The following is a 20090-nucleotide window of genomic DNA, read 5'->3' as shown; positions in this document are numbered from 1 at the left end:
CCTCCTGGTGATGGCAGCTCTGATCTCAAATGTTTTCCCTCACCTCCCTCTTGCTTTTACCTTGGGAGAGGCTTTTGTATCCTCCACTGGGCCACATCTGCTTTGTGTGTGGTTGCGCTCTGAAATTAATGGTTTGGAGATGTTTCCTCATTTTTTGGTGTTAAAAAAGAACGAAGACCAAGAATCTGGTGAGGTCCATTCCCTCACTGAAGCTGAGATTGGGCAAGATCCCGCCTCCGCCATACTTTTAGGCTGCATTCTCCCAAGCAGAACGAAGAAAAGCTTTTAAGACCCTGAATATTTATTGCTCTAGAGTCAGCAAAAGGCTGGTGATTGAAGGCCTTACAAAGATACAGATGTTGGCTCTGGTTCAATATCTGCCTCTTGTTTTTACAAGTGGTTTTAAAAAACAAAGCAAAAATTCTCTGTCCTTTCAGACTCCTGTGGCTTCGTGCCCTCCAGCATGCAGTTTTGAACCGACAGAGCCGCATGCGCCTCACCCTATGGGGAAAGTCTGACAGCTGTGTGGCAGCCCCACCAGCAAGCCAGCTCCTCTGTGAGCAGAAGTGCACCCTGACCTCACCCTGGGGAGGGATGTGGTAGATGCACATTAGAGTGATATAAAACTAATAGATTATAGAATCACAGAACCATTAAGGGTGGAAAAGGCCTCTATGGTCATCTAGTCCAACCATCAAGGCAACAGCACCATGCCCATCAAGCCATGTCCATCAGATGTCCCACCCCCTGGAAAAAAAGGCTCAAAAAAGCCCCACCTTCAGGTACAGAGTGTGGCTTTGGCTCTTGACTCCAGACTTTGCCAGCTTTTCCCTCCCCGTCCTGCCAATAAAGCCCAGCCACGAGGCAGAGCAGTGCTGTGCATGGGGCTCTGGATGTCAGAGCAATCCAGCAGCTCTGCTGGGGCTCCCACTGGAAGGGATCCAAGCCTACCCCACATCTCGCCTTTCCTAGCTGCAGTTCATGCATTCAGTGAGGGTCCCTGATCCTGGGACTTGAAATCTTTTAGATGCTTTAAATAGTGCTTTATGTGCTTACGTGCATGTTTCTTGGTCATGACTGGGTCAGGCTCTTGGGGTCACAGCTTTGTTCACCTCTGGGTTGAGGCCAGGGTGGCTTTTGGCTGCAGCTCTGCAACATGAACTAACCCAGCATGTGCCCAGCGACTGAGGTTACTGCACCATGAAGCAAGAGCAACCTCTCTAGAAATAATTATTTTTAACCTTTCATTTCTTCTAAGGAAAGGTCTTTTAGTTTTGGGTTGGGTTTTAGTCTGGTGAACACAGCGCTGCTCCTGCTGTGTTGGTGGTTGGGATGAGGGGTGGGGGAGCAGATGCTGCAGCACAGGGGCATCTATGGAAGTTCAGGTTGGATATTATGAGAAATTTCTATTCAGAAAGAGCACTGACGCAGCGGCACGGGCTGCCTAGGGAGGTGGTGGGTTCACCATCCCTGTAGGAGTTCAAGGAGCACGGAGATGTGGCACTGAGGGATGTGGTCAGTGGGCATGGTGGGGTGGGGTTGGACTGGGTGATCTTAGAGGGCTTTCCAACCTCAATGCTTCTATGAACATCCCTGTTGTATCGTGAGTGTCTGCTTCAGAAACAGTGCTGCCCTCTCTGTTCAGAGGTGCTCTTTGCTCCTTCTGTAGTGCCCGAGCAGCGCAGAAGGCTGCAGGCAGCCGCCCACAAGGCTCGCAGTAGGCGTGAGACCTTTGCTCCTTGCAAGAGTGTGCACGCACGTGCTGCTCTCCTGGGCTGCTTTCCTAGAAGGAAATGCAAACTATCCAGTAACCATGCAGCCTCGGAGCGCAGCCAGAGTGCTCACTCGTTCTCTCAGGGCTCAGTCGGAGCGGCAAGCCTAGGTGTGCCTGGCTGTCTGCTTCCCACTTGACCTCTGCGTGCTGAAGTAGGTCACGTTTCTGTTCTGGCAGATCACTGCAAAGGGCAGTGCACTCAGCGCGCGCGTCTCACGTATCGCCCTCCTCCGCTCACAGCCTCTGAAGTGGCAGGTCGAAATGAGACCACAGTAGCTTTCAGTGCTGCTTCCTCCCTTGTTTCTGCGTGGCTTTCTGGCTCGCCATAAGGCTGAAGGCTGTCATTACACCAGCAAAATGCTCTGGCCTTTCCTAGGGGCAGCCAGACCCCCACAGTTAGCAGTGTGCTCTCAAGCCTGTTTTCATTGCTCCCACCAGCAGTGTTGTGAAAGCTCATTGCCTGCCTGGGCGCAGTCGTGCACTTGCAGGTGAGGTGTGTGGGGAAAGCTGAAGAACAAGGAGTTAAACTCCAGAATGAATTGGATTTGGTCTGGGAGTTGCATGGCAGCCATACAGAGGTGCTGGGAGGTTTAACCAGGATCTCCAAGGGAGCTTCAGGACTTTACTCCAATGAAAATGATGGGCATTAGAAGTCTGCAGAGCCGTGCCATTGCGTCCCCGTGGCCCACAGTGGGACCACAGCTGTGATGGGCACAGTGCCACTGCTGGCAGCTACTTTGGTCACAGGAGCTGAGGGGTTTTACTCCCTCGATTGCTGTCAGATGTCTCTGCCTCTTCAGGCTGCCTCCATCCAATCTGCCTCCACTTAAAAATGGAACGGGAGGCTTGGGAGGCTCAGTGGAGCTTGGTTCCTTTCTCCCTCACTTCGCCGCTATTTTTACCCCTTGTTAGAGTTCATTTCCTTTCTGGTGCCTGGTTATTTTCTCTTTGAGGTTTCTGTTGTTTGTTTATTTGTCCGTATCCTCCCCCTCTGCTCCCTCTCCGTTCTGGGTGGCTCTTCCTTCACTCCTGGTTTCTATCCAAATGCTGGAGATGCAGCCTGCAGGCTTTTGGCAACGCCACGTGCAGTCATGAGACGGCTTCTGTGAACCACCCCATGGTCCAGAAGCTCACCAGGACCAGGATGGGTGCGTTTGGCTCTTCTGCCCAGACCTGGGAGACTTCAGTGTGAGCCATGGGCATCCCAGTGCTTCTTCAGCCCCGGAAACATGCTCCCCTCCAGGAGCTTTGCTTTCCTTCAACTTCCACAGCTAATTTCTGAGCAAGGTGTTAGATTTTCCATGTCTGGCTTTGTTCCACTTTCTCCCCATTGATTTTTTCCAGCCCTTATTTCCCACTCTTCGCATCCCCTCTGGCTGGGTCTCTCCTGGGTGCCAAATAGTTAAGTGCTGAGCCCATGACGAGGGAGAGGTCCTAGCTGCTGTGATTGATGACATTTTTATCTGTGTTTCTACAGCCAGTGCAAATGGGTTTGTGAAACACTCTTTCCACTCAGGATGTACGCTGGTGTTTCCTTAAATCTGAATCCCACAGGACAAAGATCAAGCGCATCTGAAACAGGCTCTTTGGAGCAGGAATGCTGCTATATGAGAAACGTGTTACGCAGGCTGGGGGCTGTGTTACATGCCGTTCCCTGCTAGTTTGGAGCAGAGACATGGAATTGCTCATCGGCTACGTCACGGCATGCCATGGGGACGCCACCACGGTGCAAACGTTGGCAATGGGAAGTGGGCAAATCCTGCCATGAATATTTAAACGCCACGCAAATCCTCTTGTTTGCTCTTAAATGTTGATCCAGCTCCCCGGTGTAATTGGGTAGCCCATTATCTGCCTGTTTGTGCGGCGTGTGTGGGAATCTGATATTACAACCCTCTGTATGAATCTTTTATGGGAGAGCAAAATAAATTTATGAGTAAACGTGGGTTTTATTTGGAGTGGCGAGAGCTGTGTTGCTAATTTAGCTGTGGTCAGAACCCAAACGTGAGAAGTGCTCAATGTGTTGTGTGGGAGGAGATTTTATTTAGCTACATGCTTCTTTCCGTGCCGTCTGCGCTTTCCGCTGCATGCTAACACTGGGGTTAGCCTGGGAACCCTGCAAAAACACAGCTTCTTTGTGCGTCTCACTGAGCCTCTGCTTTGAGCTGTCCCAGTGCCCTTGATGAGGAGCGAGCTGAACATTTGTGCATGGGTCTCTGGGTGTCTGCACCCTTTAGCTGTGGACAGATGACCCCACAGAGGCTGATGAGGCGACCTGGCTGATCTGGATAGCTGAGAGGAGCAGGCAGGCTGCTCGGAGGAGGATATTAAGAGCACAAGCATCTCAGCAACCCCGGTGATGTGGGCCGGATAAGCATTCGTGGCAGACAGATTAGTCATCGGTTCCTGATACAGGATAATCACTGGCTTGTCTGCTCTTTATCTGCAAGGGGGAGCAAAGATAAGGATGGACTTGGGGGAGGGAAAGAAGAGACACAGAAAAGCTGAGATGCGCTGTTGTGCTGCCTTATGACAGCGGGGAGCAGGGCTGGGTCACGTGTGGAGCTGGTTCCCTCCTTCCCAGCACAGGGCTGTGGGCGAAAGCGGTTTCCTTTCTGCTGCTTCAGATCCTGTCCCAATTACGTTGTTCTGTCAACTATAAGTTATTCTGCAGAGGGAGCAGCGGCAGCATCCTCTCCCTCCAGCACGGTACGGGCAACGCCTGGGGCTTGCTGGAACAGTTCTCAGGCAGCGATTATTAGCAGAAATTAAAGGAATTTTGTAAAGGACATTAAATACAAATAGCTGTATCTTTTTGTGTCAGGAGTACTCTCAGCCTTTGCCGGAGGAGCAAAACCCCTCCGGTTGATGTCCTCTCATTTATAAGCCAAGAAGAGACAGTCGCCTCGCTGAGCAGTCTGAAGCTGGCTTTCCATGAGCTGCACTTCAGCTCTTGGCTCCGCATCTCTCAGCCAGTGCTGGGGTGTGTACCCAAAGCAGCAGCAACGAGTGGTGGAAGAAGAGATGGCTGCTCCCCAACTGGGGCCCACTGAAGTGTCCTTCTAGCACTTTGGGCTGGGCTCCTGGCCCCTGCTGGAGCCGTATTTCTGCCTGCCCCTTGTGCTCATGAAGCTGAAGGTGTTGCTAGGGGGTAGAAAAGCCCTTGGGAAAAATGGGAATTGTAAGGGGCAAGGAAGGCTCAGGAAGGATCCATGCAGTTATTTAAGATCTTGTGGGCTTTTTCTTTTTGTGCTCTCCATGAGATGAGGTCTCTGCATTCTTCATCCAAGAGTACCTCTGTGAAATTGCTTCCAAGAGATAGGAAAGGTTTACAGGATCAGCTTTCTGGATGCTGAAACAAATCCACAATGTGGAGCAGGAAGAGAACCCTAGGCAATCCCAGGAGATGCAGAAGACTTGGGGCTGTGCAGCTGCTGTGCCTCAGCATGGGGTATAGCAGTAGGAGAAGAATGGCCTTCATTGTTGTCCTCCCAAGCATCATCCAGTGTGTCTTTCACTGGTGGTGAAAGCTGGGCCAGTATAGACCTTGCTTGGTGCTACCCTAGACTCATTAGAGGGTTGTAGGCATTAACGCTATACTCAAGATCTCTCTTAATGATTGCTGCTGCTGCCACCAGCATGGGAGGAGAGCCTGATGTTGTTGGTGGGAGGGTTGGTTTGCTCTCACTTGAGCTGATAAAAGAGGTGGGCCATTTCTTGCTCTCCATGATTGCTAGCTCTGCTGCTACAAACCTCGTTGTCTCTTTTTCCTCTTTCCCTGTCCCCCAGGCGCTCCTGACCCTACTGCTGGGGCCAGCATTGACGATGAGAACTGCTGGCACCTGGATGAAGAGCAGGTCCGAGAACAGGTGAAGCTGTTCCTATCTCAGGGAGGGTACTACGGCTCGGGGAAACAGCTCAACTCCATGTTCGCCAAGGTGAGGAGGAGCCAGCTCTGCTCCCTTTCCTGCTGCGCTCTGCACGGCGCATCATGTAGCAGGCAACCCGCTGGCTGCCCTGGCACGGTGCCCATCACAGCTGGGAATCTCTGCTCCAGTGCCTTCTCTCCTGGCTGCTGAGCTGGCGGTTGTAATCCAGGCTTTGGGTCAGGCTTGAGCTGTCCTGCTCTTCCTCCAGGCAGGTCCCTGCCTCCTACACAGTGGTTCTTCATGAATCAGCGCTTTCCCCCCATCTCTTTGTTAGCATGGTGGAGGGAAATCCACCGTGGCCATCCAGCTAGAGTGAGGGAGTTGGCATCCAGGTGACCTCGTCCAGAAGTTGGACCTGATGATCCTTATGGGTCCCTTCCAACTTGGGATGTTCTGTGACTGTCTTAGACACCTCCAGGGGATCGTGGCTTGTCTCACAAAGAGCTTTCTCTCTGTCCTTTCCAGGTCCGGGAGATGCTGCGCATGAGGGACTCCAACGGGGCCAGGATGCTGACACTGATAACGGAGCAGTTCATGGCCGACCCTCGGCTCTCCCTCTGGAGGCAGCAGGGGACGGGCATAACAGAGAAATGTCGGCAGCTCTGGGATGAGCTGGGTAAGGGCCACGAGGAGCAGCAGCAGGATGAGCGGGGCTGCTGAGACTGCACGCTTTGTTCTATTAGATTTTGGAGCTCATCCAGAGCTCACCCTAGTTTCCCAGCCAAATCCTGTGGGACAGCTGGATCATGCCCAAACTGCACATTTCAGCACCTTAAACAAATCAGCTCCTCTCCTGCAAAGGAGCCAGGGTTGATGTGTTTGCAGGGTGGCTTGTCCCATGTTTGCAGCATCTTGAAGCATGTGCTGTGGTAAGGCATGGAAACGGCAACGCCTTGGTGCCAGAAGAAGCCCCTTGTGTTTCTGTGCTTCAGAAAGAGGAAGTCTTGTCCTAGCTAACAAATCGTTTCCAGAGTGAGTGGGAAGGATGGGCAATGCAGAGCCTGGCTTTAAGAGAAATACAACTCTGGATAATTCTAGCTAAGCACATTAGACACCAGCTCAGCTGGCTGATGATGTAATATCATTAGAATAAAACATTTAGATGACGTGAGCCCGGAGAGGATGGTTGTGTGGTGGAGTCGACCCAACAGTCATGGGCTCTCCTGGACGTATGGGTGAATAGTTTGACTTGTGCCATGGATTTACTGTGAGTCTGAGCTGTTCTGCTGCCTGGTGGTGGGAGATGCTGTGTAAAGGGCTGGACCAGCTCATGGGCTGGGACCAAAGAGATGTTATAGAGCTAGAAGGATGAGGGTGGTCCGTGGTCTGGAGCCACACCTGTATGAGGAAGACCTCTGGGTTAATGTGTTTCGGTGTGCAGAGGAGACTTGGGGAAGGTGTACTACACATGTAAAATCAGGAATGGCTGATGAAATTGCCAAGGAGGTAAGCACAGGGCAAGTGGAGGTGTTTTTATCAGACAGAAGGTGTTTCTTATCAGTTTGATAAAAATTGACTTCATGGCATGGTGAAGCTAATGTGATGGGAATCTCTGAGGCTGAAAGCTTGGAGGAGGATGAAAATTATTTGGAAAAAAAGGAGAGAAAAGGGCTGTTGAGTATAGATGCCACTTCTCTTTCAAGAAGTTCTTGAGTCACAGATTGTGGGAGGGTGGACAATGGAGTATCTCTCGGAATTTGCCCTGCTCTTATGGTTCTCCTTATATGCCTGTCCCTGTCGTGGGAAACAAGAAGCCAGGTAGGAGGTCTCAGTCACTGGAGCAGAAACTTCTGGAGTTCATCAGTTGCCATGCTGTCAGAGCAGTAGCGTGGTGAAGCCATTGCTTTTCTGATGTAGCTCAAGAATTCTCTCCCTAAATTCACACTGCCCTATATGGTCTTGTCTGCAAAATAGTTGATAACCGGCAGTCGGCTGCCAGGCTGCTTTGGCTTTCAAAATGTCCTTGGCACAGTCTGCCTGCGTGGTGGGCTGGGGTTGGAAGCCTTCTCACGGCAGCAGTGCAGGAATGGCACAGACGAAGGGCTGGGCGAGGAGGGATGCCTTGCTCCTGCCTGCGGTTCCCTGGATGGAAATAAACACACGAGCTCTGCAGAGCTGATCCTGGCCTGCCTGCCAGAAAGATATTTCCAGGATTTGGAATGGTTGGATACTCAAGAATCCTAGAGAGGTGGCCAAATCCACCACGCCAGAATTTCCACATGGAGGAAAGCAAACACATCTGTGAAACGTGGTTGTATGGGTGTCTAAGCAGGCCTGGATGCAGCAGTTTGCCCAGAACTGCAGATGATTGAGATGGTGTCAGCACGGTGCTCAGGGACAAGTGATCAACTCCATGTCAGGGATGCCAAAGCTGCACCAGCACTGCTCAATGTTGTCAAATGGAGAGGGCAGGAGGGGAGATAACCTATGCCATATGCTGCATCCAGCCCCAGACATTATTTTGGGCAAGCATTTAATAACAAATCATCGATTTTAACGAAGACTGCATCACCAACTTGTGTGGGATTGGAAGATCAGCCGTAAAGAAGATTGTGGATTTATACTGGGTAAAATGTAAAGGATTTTGCAGGATTTCAGAGTTTTAAAAAAAGAAATAAAAGGCATCGTTTGCATGTGTGTGTGCTGCCAACTGAGCATCTATTGCCCCGTCTGCTGGGGAGCCAAGGGAAAGACCCGCTGGATAGGGAGCTGTGCGGCGTGGGAGTATTTGCCCTGGCGCATTGCTACTTACGATTAAAGCCTAATTACAAAAAATAGACGAAAAACCAGCTGAAGTGCAGCCTGACCTTAATCTGCCTGGAGACGGGTTTATTTATCTCAGCCACTTGTTTACAGAGGGGAATTTCAGGAGATTAGGCCAGGGAGCGACCCTGTGGGAAACGGGAGAATTTCTTTGATGGTTTGGAAACTTCAGTGCAGGATCCGAGTGCCTGCCCTCCCTGGGGCCGGCAGCAGGGACGCTAGGGTGGGAAGGCTCCTGTGACTCTCCCCCTTTCCACCCAGCCCTGCAATCAAAAAGCATTTTTGTTCAGAGGCTTAGCTTAATCGTGATCTGCCTTTTTGTTCCCCACTTAACCTTCTGCTGTCGGAAAGTTCAGATGAAGGTTTCTGCAGCATGTGAGCAGACACAAAGTCTGACCCAGCTCAGCATATCGGCTCGGGACAGGAGTCAGTCATGCTGTCACTTGGCCAAAGGACTCCAAAAACCCAACTTTTCCATTTCCCAGACTGCTACCTCAGTGCTCCTCCCCTGAGACAGATGTGAATCCCGCTCCCCAGCTTGTCCCCACCCCATCTTCCTTTCTACAGGAGAGCCTGGGGGCACGCTGTTTTGGCAGCCAAAGGATACGTTGGAGGGTTCCCAAAAATAGCCTGTGAAGACATGAGGATCCCTATAGGGGATTGTCCTGGTGGAGCAACAGGAGCCAAAACTCAGCAGGCGCATCGTGTTCTTGGCTGCGGCAGAGCAGGGTCACCAAGCCCCGTCACCAAACCTCACTGCCTCCCCAGGCTGAGAAACAAGCTGAGAGACAGCTGTGTAAGATGCTGTACCACTGCTCATGTACCCCAGAGCTCTGCGTGGCCCAGGGCGCAAGGCAGGGCATTGCCAAGGCCAAAGCCTGGTGGTGCCGTGGTGGATCTATCAGTGGGCACCTTTGCTTGTGCCAAGGAGATCTCTGGCTGCCAGGCATCGCACTGAGCTCTGGGTTCCTCTGCTGTGGTCTGGGGGCTGCTGGGGATTTAGAAAAAAGAAAAGAAAAAAGAGAGAGAAAGGAAGAAAATACACCAAATCTCCTTTATAAATAGTTGAATGCAAATGGCCCGAAGAACAATGGCAGATGAAATAGCATTCTGAGCGGGCTTGAAAGCGCTGGGAACGTGGGTAGGATCAAAATCAGGTTAGTCTTTGGAGATACAGACTTTGCAGCTTGCCAGGATGTTTTTAAGCACGCTTTGATGTGTAGTTCAAACAGTAGATTTGTCCTGGCAGACAGAAGCACTCACAAATTCATACACAGCCGGTCTCCTCTTCCCTCCTCCCCACTGTCCCCCATCTCATGAGATTATAATTTAGCTTCATTACAGAGGAGTTTTACTTTTATTTGAAAGCTGTCTAAATCCCTCTCCTGGGTCTGTGCATTGTGCTGCTGTGTTTATGGATGCTGAGGAAACGTTGCAGGCGGTGGGAAGGCAGCGGCCGGGCAGTGCTGGGAAGCACAGCACATCCCTCACCTCTCGGCTTTGTTTAGGGGCACTGTGGGTGTGTGTCGTGCTGAACCCTCACTGCAAGCTGGAAGAGAAGTCCTCCTGGCTTCGGCAGCTGCGCAAGTGGGGCGAGATGGACGTGTGTCCCCTCGAAGATGGCAATTATGGCAACGAGCTTCCCAACATCACCAATGCGCTCACGCAGAGCTCCAGCCACAGCCAAGGTGAGTTCAAGAATCTGCCAAAAAAGTGCATTTCTTTGGTTTGAGGGGATTGGGGTTGTGTTTTCAGAAGTTTGCTTCTCGCAAGGTTCTGAGTGGTGCTGCTTGGAGGAGGACAGCTCATGCTGGGTGCTGTGCTCATAGAGACCCCACTCGGCGTGCTGCTGGGTGCTGGCACATGGGCTGAGCAGGCACTGAGTGCTGGCTCAGGGCTGCTCTCACTGACGTCAATGGGAATCTCACCCTGGGAGCAGTTGGACCGTGATGAATGCTTTGAAAAATCCCTCCCCAGTCCCCCAGAATAAATCCTAGCACCGTGCAGGGCTCTGGGGAGCTATGGGGCCATCAGCTGGGCCGTCCATTCTGAAGCTGGTTTGGGGGCATACACGTGGCTCCTGGTTCTGCTTCCTGTGATGGTGTCAGCCCTGAGCAGACTGGCACCCTGAGTTTTCCTGGTCACTGGCACTGCTTCAATTGTTCTGAACTCTGAAGCCCATGCTAAAAGGTGGAAGTGGCACTGAGGGACCTGGTTAGTGGGCAATGGCTTGGACTAGGTGATCTTAGTGGTGTTTTCCACCCTTAATGGACTCTGAGATTCTATGAAAGCAAGGAGCGAGGTGGAGCAGAGCCCCTTCCTTTGGCCCAAGATAGACATTAATTGAAACTCACTGCTCTCACAGTGCCTCCATCTGCTGCGTGAGAATTGGCTGTGGGTTTGTTACACATAGCCATGGAGCAAACTGCACCGTGCTGCTGTCCCTGGCCGCACGCCGGGCATCCCATGTGCACATCGCAGGCCGGGAGCAGCTCGCCTTACAGCTGGCCTCGCTCCAGCTCTACATGGCCAGAGCTGCCTAGTGCTCCCAGCTCCACCACTCTTTGGGGCAGGTTACATCCTGGGATGTGCGCATGGTGTTTCCAAAGTGCCTAGGATGAAACCAGAGCTGGGATGTATCCTAGGGCTGGTGGTTACGGGTATGCAAATAGCGCTGTAAATTGCTGCCAGCCTCTTTTATTACTGTCAGGCAACGGCTGATTGCCGAAATCCTTCCTGCCCAACTCAACCTGGCGAAGGGTCGGTGCTGTACGCACGAACACCTGTTTAATTTCTATCCACCTCGGGGTGCCTGCAGCATTCAAGCTAATTGCTTGTTACCATCGCTTCCAGTGCATGTTTACCCAACCTCCTGGCTCAGCACTGAGCAGAGCCCTTTGTTTTCCCCTCCCCGACGCGTCTATCTGCAGGACCTCGCATTCCGCGTTGCGCTGCGATCGAGGCTCCCTGTTTTGCAACGCACGGCTGCTTTTTGCCCTGCTGTTCCAACGTGGCTGGGCGATAGCAGGAGGGCTGCAGACAGCCCAACAAAGCGCCCGGCTGCTCTGTCTGGATGGGGTGAAAACCTCCTCTTGCCCTGCAGCTCCCAGACGGGAAGCGAGCGCTACCTGCTCCCACTGTCTGCGAGAAACAATAGCCCAACAGGAGAACAATAGCCCAGCAGAAATGTCAGCTAGAAGAGCCAGACCATGCAATTGCTAGATACATCAGAGAGCAATAAGCAGCAGCTGGATTTGTTGCAAGCCTCAGCCCCGTTATATGGGCAAACCTCTGTGTAGAGAGGGGTCACATGCATGGGCATAAGTCTAGCAAGCAGGCTGTTCTGTTTTTTTTCTTCTATTAATACACAGCATGCCTCATTAATGCATTAATACGTAACGAGCTTTATTGTTTTGGGTTGCATACAAGCATTCAGTAGCTTTGAAAATGACATTTTGGTTGCAGAGCAGCTGTGTGAAGGAGCACAACCATTGCTGCAGGGAAGCAGTGGGGTTCAAGACAATGGATGCCCTCTCCTTCCTTCCCAGTCTTCTTGCAGATACTGTGGTGTTTACTGGGGGGGGCTGATGGTCACTCCAATTTGCCCCGATGCCAGTGACATGCTCAGGGCTTCCTTTCAAGCCCGTCAAGGTGCAGAGTGACCCTGGGGCCAAGCAAGGGGACATGGTTTGGTGGGCATGGTGTGATGGGTTGGTGATTGAATTGATGACCTTGGAGGTCTTTTCCAACCTTAATGATTCCATAAGGTGCAGGAGGGTCCCACTGCTGCCCCAAGGCCCTGACGGTTTTTCTCTTTGCCAGACTCACTGGCCAGGCCCAGACGAACCGTGTTCACCCGTGCCATTGAGGGCTGTGACCTGCACTGGCAGGACAGCCACCTGCAGCGCATCATCAGCAGTGATTTCTACGTGTCCCCTGCCTACCAGCGGGAAGGCGAGAGTCTGCTCTTCAACTCCCAGGGGCAGCCGCTGTGGCTCGGTAAGCATCCAAACAGCAGCTCCAACGTGGCCTGGGTGGGTGGGTTGGTTTGCTCATGAGAAGAACCACCTGAAGCATCAAAGGAATTTTGCTACCCTGCATCCTTGCAAGTTTCAGCATTGTAAATAGAAAATATCTTGACAACCTAAACTTTAAAACTTCAGTAACTAAGTGTCCCAGGATGAGAGCAGGTGAGACAGGAGGCTTATGTGTTCCTTGTAACTGTCACTACTCAGACTGACCCCAGAAAAGATGTGAGCCCTTGCATTTCTGGGAGTATAGATGCCTCATCTGCACAGCAAAGAGGAGAATGTATAGATATTGAAAGGCCAGAGCCCACTACTGCTCCGTCCTTTGCTAGCATAGGTAGAGCAGGAGAGGACATTTCTACTCTAGGATGGATTTCCCATAGCAGCTGGAGGTGGTGGCATGGGGCTGGTGCTTCCGTGGACTGGATCGAGGGTAGATGTGAGGGACACATCTCCATTTCCGTGGCACAGACTCTGGTGAGCCCTTAGGCACAGCTGGTTGATGTAATCACCTTGATTTTGGCTTTACTGCTTTCGCTTCCTTGGTGCCCCTTCAGGGAACTTGTGCTGGGACAGGAGTGAGGTTTGTCAGCAACTTGCATGATGAATTAATTGAGAAGCTGAATGTTTCATCCATTTAGCAAATGAAAGGAGTGAACAACATGAAGCTCTCTCATAGATGTGTTTGTTCTTAAACCTCTTCCTCATGTTCCTTGCTAGTGACCTCTGGGATGTGGAAACCTCATTTGTGGAGGTGGCTGTCTGCATTTCCAAAGCTCTCTGATCTTTTCCAGGAATAGAAATGATCCTTCTGCCATAACTTTAGATCTTCTGTGCTTGCCTTTTTTTTTCTTTTTTTTTTTTTTCCCCTTGGTAGGACATTCTGCAAGAAAATGGGATTTTTGCTGCTTGTTATGCAGCATGTCATGTCATCTGCTCCTGCTAATTTCTCACTCAGTCATAATCCTCTCCACAGTTGCTTGTGATTTCAGGTGAGCAATGAGCAGCAGGAGCAGATGAATTTCTAAGCAACTTTGAGTCTTGGGGGTTTCACGCAACTGTTCCTAATAATAAAACACCAGGTAGGAGGGCTGTGGAAGAGATGAGGTCTCTGTGGAGCTCACTCCATGCAGCAGTCACAGAAGCAGTTCAGAATGTCATCCCAAATCTGTCAGTGTCCCCAGCACAGAGCTGAACACACTCTGCCACTGCTTCCCCTAGATATGGTTTGTGGGGGGTCAGGATTTAGGAGCTGCTGCAGGCTGGACATGGGGAGAAGTCCCATGATATTCCCAGCAGGCATCCCAGCCAGGTGCAGTGGGAGAGTGAGGACATACAGGCTTGCAGCTGGGGTATGGGGCAGATGAGTAGAAGAAGATGCCCTGAAGCCTGGCTCTGTCAGGTTTTCTTCCCCATCATCCCCTGGATTTCTGCTCTCCCTTGGCTCAGCCTGCCCTGTGTCTGCCCTTGCCTTGTAGAACACGTCCCGACAGCCTGCGCTCGGGTGGATGCCCTGCGCTCCCATGGCTATCCCCGGGAGGCCCTGCGCTTAACCGTTGCCATCATCAACACCCTGCGACTGCAGCAGCAGAGGCAGCTGGAAATTTACAAGCATCAGAAGAAAGGTAGGAGCAGAGGGGCTTGAGAAGGGGCCCGCAAGTGCTGCCCGGGGTGTTCCAGGTGGTGGGGAAGACTCTCAGAACTCAGAGGTGGGGGAGCACTGTATGGGACTACGTGCATGCAGTGCACCTGGTCCAATTGCTTGAGACAAAGAGCCGCTGTACCCATACATTAAGGATGCAGAGATGCCCAGGGACACAAGCTGTTCCTGCTGTCTGGTTGCGTGCATGGATCACACGGGTGATAGCAGGTGATGCTGCTTGCCTGCAGCACTGCAGTAGCTGGCTGCTGGTGCTACCTCCACACTGCATTTGCATTTGCTGAGTAACGTGGACCAGGAGACCAGACCAGTGTCGCTTATTTTGCATTTGCAGTTGGCAGAGAGTTGGGGCCGGTTGCTGCAGTGCTGATAGTGGTTGGTAGCTCCTCTGGGCCTTGCTAGCTCAGCCAGTTTGAGAGCGTGCCTTCCAAATCATTCAGGCAACCACTGCTTTATGGACACTCCTGTGTGCTCCTGGGGACTGAGGTTGAGCCACTGCATCTCCTCCAGCCTGTTGGGGCACCTTTTTGTAGTGGCTTCCTGCTCCTCCTGTTGCCCTTGTGCCCTTGTGGTGGCTGCTCTGAACTGCTTCTGGCCCTTGGAAATTTCCCATGGCCCCTAAAGGTACCTTTGTCCCTAGCCCATGGGGTAAGAAAAAGCCTCTGGTCTTGGAGACCTCTCTAGGTGGAGAACCCATCATAAAGTCCTCACTGTTAATTTCTTTTTGTTTTTTTTTTTTTCTCTCTTCTTCTTCAGAGCTGCTGCAGCGAGGTGCAACAACCATCACCAACCTGGAGGGCTGGGTAGGCCACCCTCTGAACCCCATCGGCTGCCTCTTTCTCACACTGACCGAAGCTTGTAGATTAGAAGAGGAAAATTGCCTTGAAATCTCAGGTACTGAGTGCTCTCTCGCTCTCTGCCAGGCAGCTCCAGCTGGTCCTGGGTGCAGTGCTTGGCCTCCTGAGCCCCACACTTCCTGTCCCCAGCCCTGGGGTTTGCAACAGAGCAGGGCAGCTGCTTGGCAGAGCTGGGACAAGATATGCCCATCTGGGAAAGGCTCTGTTATCAGCTGTGTGTCCTCTTGCATGTGTCTCAGAGCTCCTGTGTCTCACAGTCGAGAGCAAGGAGAAGGGTGAAACCTCACATCTCCATCATCTTTGGGAAACCAAAGGCAGGCAGCAAAGGAAGTGTTGGGTCTTGCTTCTGAATTGGAAAGGCTTTTTTCTCACCCCTCTAACTCTAAGAGGCTCCTCTAATTCTTCTGTACCTCTCCCCTTCTTCCAGACACCGGGGACACCAAACCCCCTGTCTACCAACATGTGCCCGTCACAACCGGCAGCCAAGACAGCGGCGAGTCCTACCTGTCCCTGGCCTTGGAGGTGGCTCTGATGGGGATGGGCCAGCAGAGAGTGATGCCTGAAGGCCTCTATGCCCAGGACAAGGTGTGCCGCAACGAGGAGCAGATCATAGCCCGTCTGCAGGACCTGGAGCTGGACCCAGTGCTGGTGCAGACCCTGAGGAAGCAGTGCATCCTGCTGCTGGAAGGTGAGGGCTTCTCTTTGGGGTAGCGAAGACAGCTTTGGGGAAGCCAGGTACTAATGCTAGTGATGTATAAGGGATAATGATGGCCAATGGGCTTTGCTTGTAGGTGGCCCCTTCAGCGGCTTGGGAGAAGTGATCCACCGTGAGAGTGTCCCTATGCACACCTTTGCCAAATACCTGTTCTCTGCCCTGCTGCCCCATGATGCTGACCTAGCGTACAAGCTGGCTTTGCGGGCCATGAGGTTGGTGCATGACTTGTTCTGATTTTTGTTGTGGGGAAGACAGATGTCTGATGCTCCCTTTATCCATGGGGACGTTTCCTTTCTGTAAGCTCTGGGATTGATGACACTCAGGTCAGGAAATGGGAGTGTGGAAGGGCTGACATGGTTCTGCCACTGCAGCAAGTGAAGCTGGGCTCCTGCTCTTTCCCTTGACTTCCTGAGATTTTCAGGCTTTGGAATATCATCACTCAGGCAGGTAACCAAAAACCACTGCAGAGGCCCTGGGGAAATGTACTGCTGCTTCTGATCGTAACTGGGCATCTTAAGGAGAACCAGATGATGCAGACAGGAATGCTGTTGGGCGCTTTGACATGAAAGGAGCACAGAGGGAGGAGGGCTTTCTCTTTTTCTTTTTTCTTTGTCCTTTTTGTTGTGGTTTTTTTTTTTTTCCCCGATGCTTGTGTTTTTCCTTCCAAGTTTATAAATCACTTCACGGATCATTCTCCTCTTTTCAAGTAGATCTGAGATTGATCCCCATGCCCATGTGGTGTGCACGCAGCCCGGCAGCCCCTGCACGTGCATGGCAGCAGGAGGCTTTCAGAGGCACTGCAGGATACAGCCCCCTCCTCGCTCCCCATCACCACGTCCTGGGGCTGATCTGACATTGTCTCCTCTGTTTGTCCTTCAGGTTGCCAGTGCTGGAAACCACAGCACCGTCTGGTGATGTGACTCACCCCCACCACCTGGTGTCGGTGGTCCCCAGCAGGTACCCGCGCTGGTTCACCCTGGGGCATCTGGAGTCACAGCAGTGCGAGCTGGCATCTACCATGCTCACGGCGGCCAAAGGTTGGTGTGGGACCAGGGGTGATGGGTGGGTAGCTGCCCAGAGGCTGGGGAGGGATTTGGTGGGGAGCAATATTGCAGGAGTGATAGAGAGGGGGTCTAAGAGTGCTGGAGCGCTTGGTGTGGGGAGCACCCAGCAGCCCCTCCAGAAGTGGGAAGCCCTTTTTAATCTTCTAGGATGTGAGTGATGAGATGTAGCTGCACAGAAAGGATTTCACTGGAGAGAAGTTTCCTTTTGCTCAAGTACTGACAGACAGCAGCATAGAGCCTCCTTGCCCCATCACTGGAAGTGCCCAAGGCCAGATTGAATGGGACCTGGGCAGCCTGAGCTGGTGGGGGGCAAAGCCCACGGCAAGGGTTGGAATGGATGGGCTTTAAGGTCTCTTCCAATCTAACCCATTGTATGACTGTCTCCATCCTGTCCTCCTCCACCTCTCTGCTTGTCTGGGGCTGATAGCGTCATGCCTCTCCTTGCAGGTACCTGGATGGAAGTGACTTATCTCAGCCCCTTGCGGGGATGAGAGCTTTATGCTGGGGCTGTAGAGCTGGTGGATTACATCTCCCGCTGTGTCTTTCCCTGGGTGTTCCCCCGCCACACCATGTCCCAGTGCGATCCTGTGTCCTCACAGCATTTCTCACCCACGCCCCCGCTAGCCATTTTTGGGAGATTTGGATGCTGGTGGTGGTGCAAGCGGCTGCTGTGGGTGGCAGGCGATATATTTAGCTATTAGTCATCTGAGATGTCTGTGTGTACCCAGGTGCAGTTCTAGGGTTTTCACATTGCTGTGTGTTTTTTTTCAGTTTTCTTTGCATGAGGTTCATCTGCTCTGTTGGTGACTATGGGAGTAGAAACACAAATCTGGAACAAGACAGGGTGATGGGGCGTGTCAGCATCTCTGGTCTGTGCTCACACCAGAGGCCCCTCTCCCCACCCTGTGTCCATGAGGGACTGATGTCCCCCACAAGGCTGAGCTGGGTGTTCAGGCTTGGGGTCAAGTCAGGAACCCGTGCAGGGGTCAAGTAGTTTCCAGGGAAAACATCATGATGCTATGGCCAGCGAAGGCATGGATAGACAGCACATCCTGGGCGATATAGTAAAGCTGCATGTTACTGGGGGAAGGCTGAGCCATCTGACCATCCTTGCCTACATCCAGGAGACATGCTACGTCTGCGCACAGTGCTGGAAGCCATCCAGAAGAACATCCACTCCTCCTCCTTGATCTTCAAGCTGGCCCAGGACGCATTCAAGATTGCCACACCAGCCGACAGCAACTCAGACACAACACTCCTCAACGTTGCGCTGGAGCTGGGGCTCCAGGTATAGGATAGCACGGGGGATGCTGGTGGCCCTTCTACCCACCCTACTAACTCTGGTGATGGTCTTCTACCAAGCACAGGGTCCGCCCATGGCATGCAGGGGTCTCATGGAAGGGGTACATTCATCATTGCATAGCCTAGAGAGGTAGAGCTCAGCCTCTGCTGAGGTTTGGGGGAAGTTTTGGGTGAGGCAGCACCTGAAAGCCTCACAGGGAGTCAATAGTGAGTGGGGTCATGGAGAATTTGGGGGAGCACCATGGTGTTAGGTGGCCTCAGTGGATCCCCATAGGGTAGAGGGTCACCCTGTTTGTCTCACAGGTGATGCGCATGACCCTGTCCACCCTCAACTGGCGGCGGCGGGAGATGGTGAGGTGGCTGGTGACATGCGCTACGGAAGTGGGTGAGTGTCTGGCCCACATGTGGTGGAAGAAGAATGGGCACAGGGATCCCTAAAGCCACTTATGGCCCTGGGTTTAAGTTTCTGAGCTCTCCTGACCCCTGTGTCTCCTGCAGGAGTGAGAGCTCTGGTGAGCATCCTGCAGAGCTGGTACTCGCTGTTCACCCCCACGGAAGCCACCAGCATCGTGGCAGCCACAGTGATGTCCCACAACACCATCCTGCGCCTGAGCCTGGACTACCCGCAGCGGGAGGAGCTGGCCAGCTGTGCCCGCACCCTGGCCCTGCAGTGTGCCATGAAGGACCCGCAGAACTGCGCCCTGTCTGCCCTCACCCTCTGTGAGAAGGACCACATTGCCTTCGAGACCGCCTACCAGATCGTCATCGACGCCGCCTCCACTGGCATGACCTACACCCAGCTCTTCACCATCGCCCGCTACATGGAGCACCGAGGCTACCCGTTGCGGGCCTTCAAGCTGGCCTCGCTGGCCATGACGCACCTCAACCTGGCCTACAACCAGGACACGCACCCGGCCATCAACGACGTGCTCTGGGCCTGCGCCTTGAGCCACTCCCTGGGCAAAAACGAGCTGGCGGCCATCATCCCACTGGTGGTGAAGAGCGTGCACTGTGCCACGGTGCTGTCGGACATCCTCCGCCGCTGCACCATGACGGCCCCAGGGCTGGCCGGCATCCCCGGCCGCAGGAACTCGGGGAAGCTGATGTCCACCGACAAAGCACCCCTGCGGCAGCTGCTGGACGCCACGATAAGCGCCTACATCAACACCACCCACTCGCGGCTCACCCACATCAGCCCGCGGCACTACGGGGAGTTCATCGAGTTCCTCAGCAAGGCCAGGGAGACCTTCCTCCTGGCGCAGGACGGGCACATACAGTTCGCCCAGTTCATTGACAATCTCAAACAAATCTACAAAGGCAAGAAAAAACTGATGCTGCTGGTGCGGGAGCGGTTTGGGTGAGCCAGTGGCTTGGGCAGGGTCCGGCCGCAGCACGGGGACTCGGGAGAGAAGAAGGAAGGAGAGCGGAGAAGACCTTCCCCCCCATCGGCAGAGGCTGCTCCGTTCCGTTCTTCTGTTTCTTTTTTATTTTTTATTTTTTTTAATGTTATTTTCTTTCTCGGATTTAACCATTTCACATGCTGAGAGGATCCAGAGATTCTTTGGGCACAAACCAAAAGGCAACCACAGGAAAAAGGATGGTTTGCTCAGCCCCTGCCCTCCCTTGCCAATACCAAAAGCTAACCTGGAAATCTAATACCTCTTTCCTGAAGGAAGTGGTCGCTGGAGGGATCGGAAGGTTGCAAAGTGCAAAAATCTTTATAATTATGTTGGGGGAAAAAAATGAAAAAAAAAAAGGAAGGGGGAAAAAAAAAGAAAGAAAAGAAAGAAAGAGGGAAAGAAAATGAAAGAGAAGGAAGAAAGAGACAAAGAGCAAAGGAACCTGCAACACTAGAACCTCATGCGTCACCAAAAGCGATGGCTTTGCTAGAGCGCTTCTCCCGCCCGCCCGAGACATGCAAACTCCTCTATTTGTGAAGATACTTCAATAAAAACAAGTTAAAGTAACTGTTCTCAGGGATTGCTTACTAAAAGTAACACA

General features: G+C 52.5%; 1 protein-coding gene across 1 annotated transcript in view; it reads left to right on the top strand.

The window, feature by feature from the left end:
• ZSWIM5 (zinc finger SWIM-type containing 5) overlaps positions 1-20090 on the top strand; it is a 36697-nt gene extending 16607 nt beyond the window's left edge. Inside the window, exons 3-14 of the mRNA XM_010716187.3 lie at positions 5561-5709; positions 6166-6316; positions 9972-10151; positions 12286-12462; positions 13970-14116; positions 14908-15045; positions 15436-15696; positions 15800-15935; positions 16603-16760; positions 17912-18075; positions 18393-18474; positions 18588-20090. Coding sequence (XP_010714489.1) covers positions 5561-5709; positions 6166-6316; positions 9972-10151; positions 12286-12462; positions 13970-14116; positions 14908-15045; positions 15436-15696; positions 15800-15935; positions 16603-16760; positions 17912-18075; positions 18393-18474; positions 18588-19450 — 2606 coding nt within the window. The 3' untranslated portion in view covers positions 19451-20090. The remainder of the gene's footprint in view (positions 1-5560; positions 5710-6165; positions 6317-9971; positions 10152-12285; positions 12463-13969; positions 14117-14907; positions 15046-15435; positions 15697-15799; positions 15936-16602; positions 16761-17911; positions 18076-18392; positions 18475-18587) is intronic.

This window comes from Meleagris gallopavo, chromosome 10 (assembly GCF_000146605.3).
Source record: "Meleagris gallopavo isolate NT-WF06-2002-E0010 breed Aviagen turkey brand Nicholas breeding stock chromosome 10, Turkey_5.1, whole genome shotgun sequence".
Lineage (NCBI taxonomy): Eukaryota > Metazoa > Chordata > Aves > Galliformes > Phasianidae > Meleagris > Meleagris gallopavo.
Note: the sequence above shows the minus strand (reverse complement) of the source record. Positions and strands in the feature narration are given on the sequence as shown.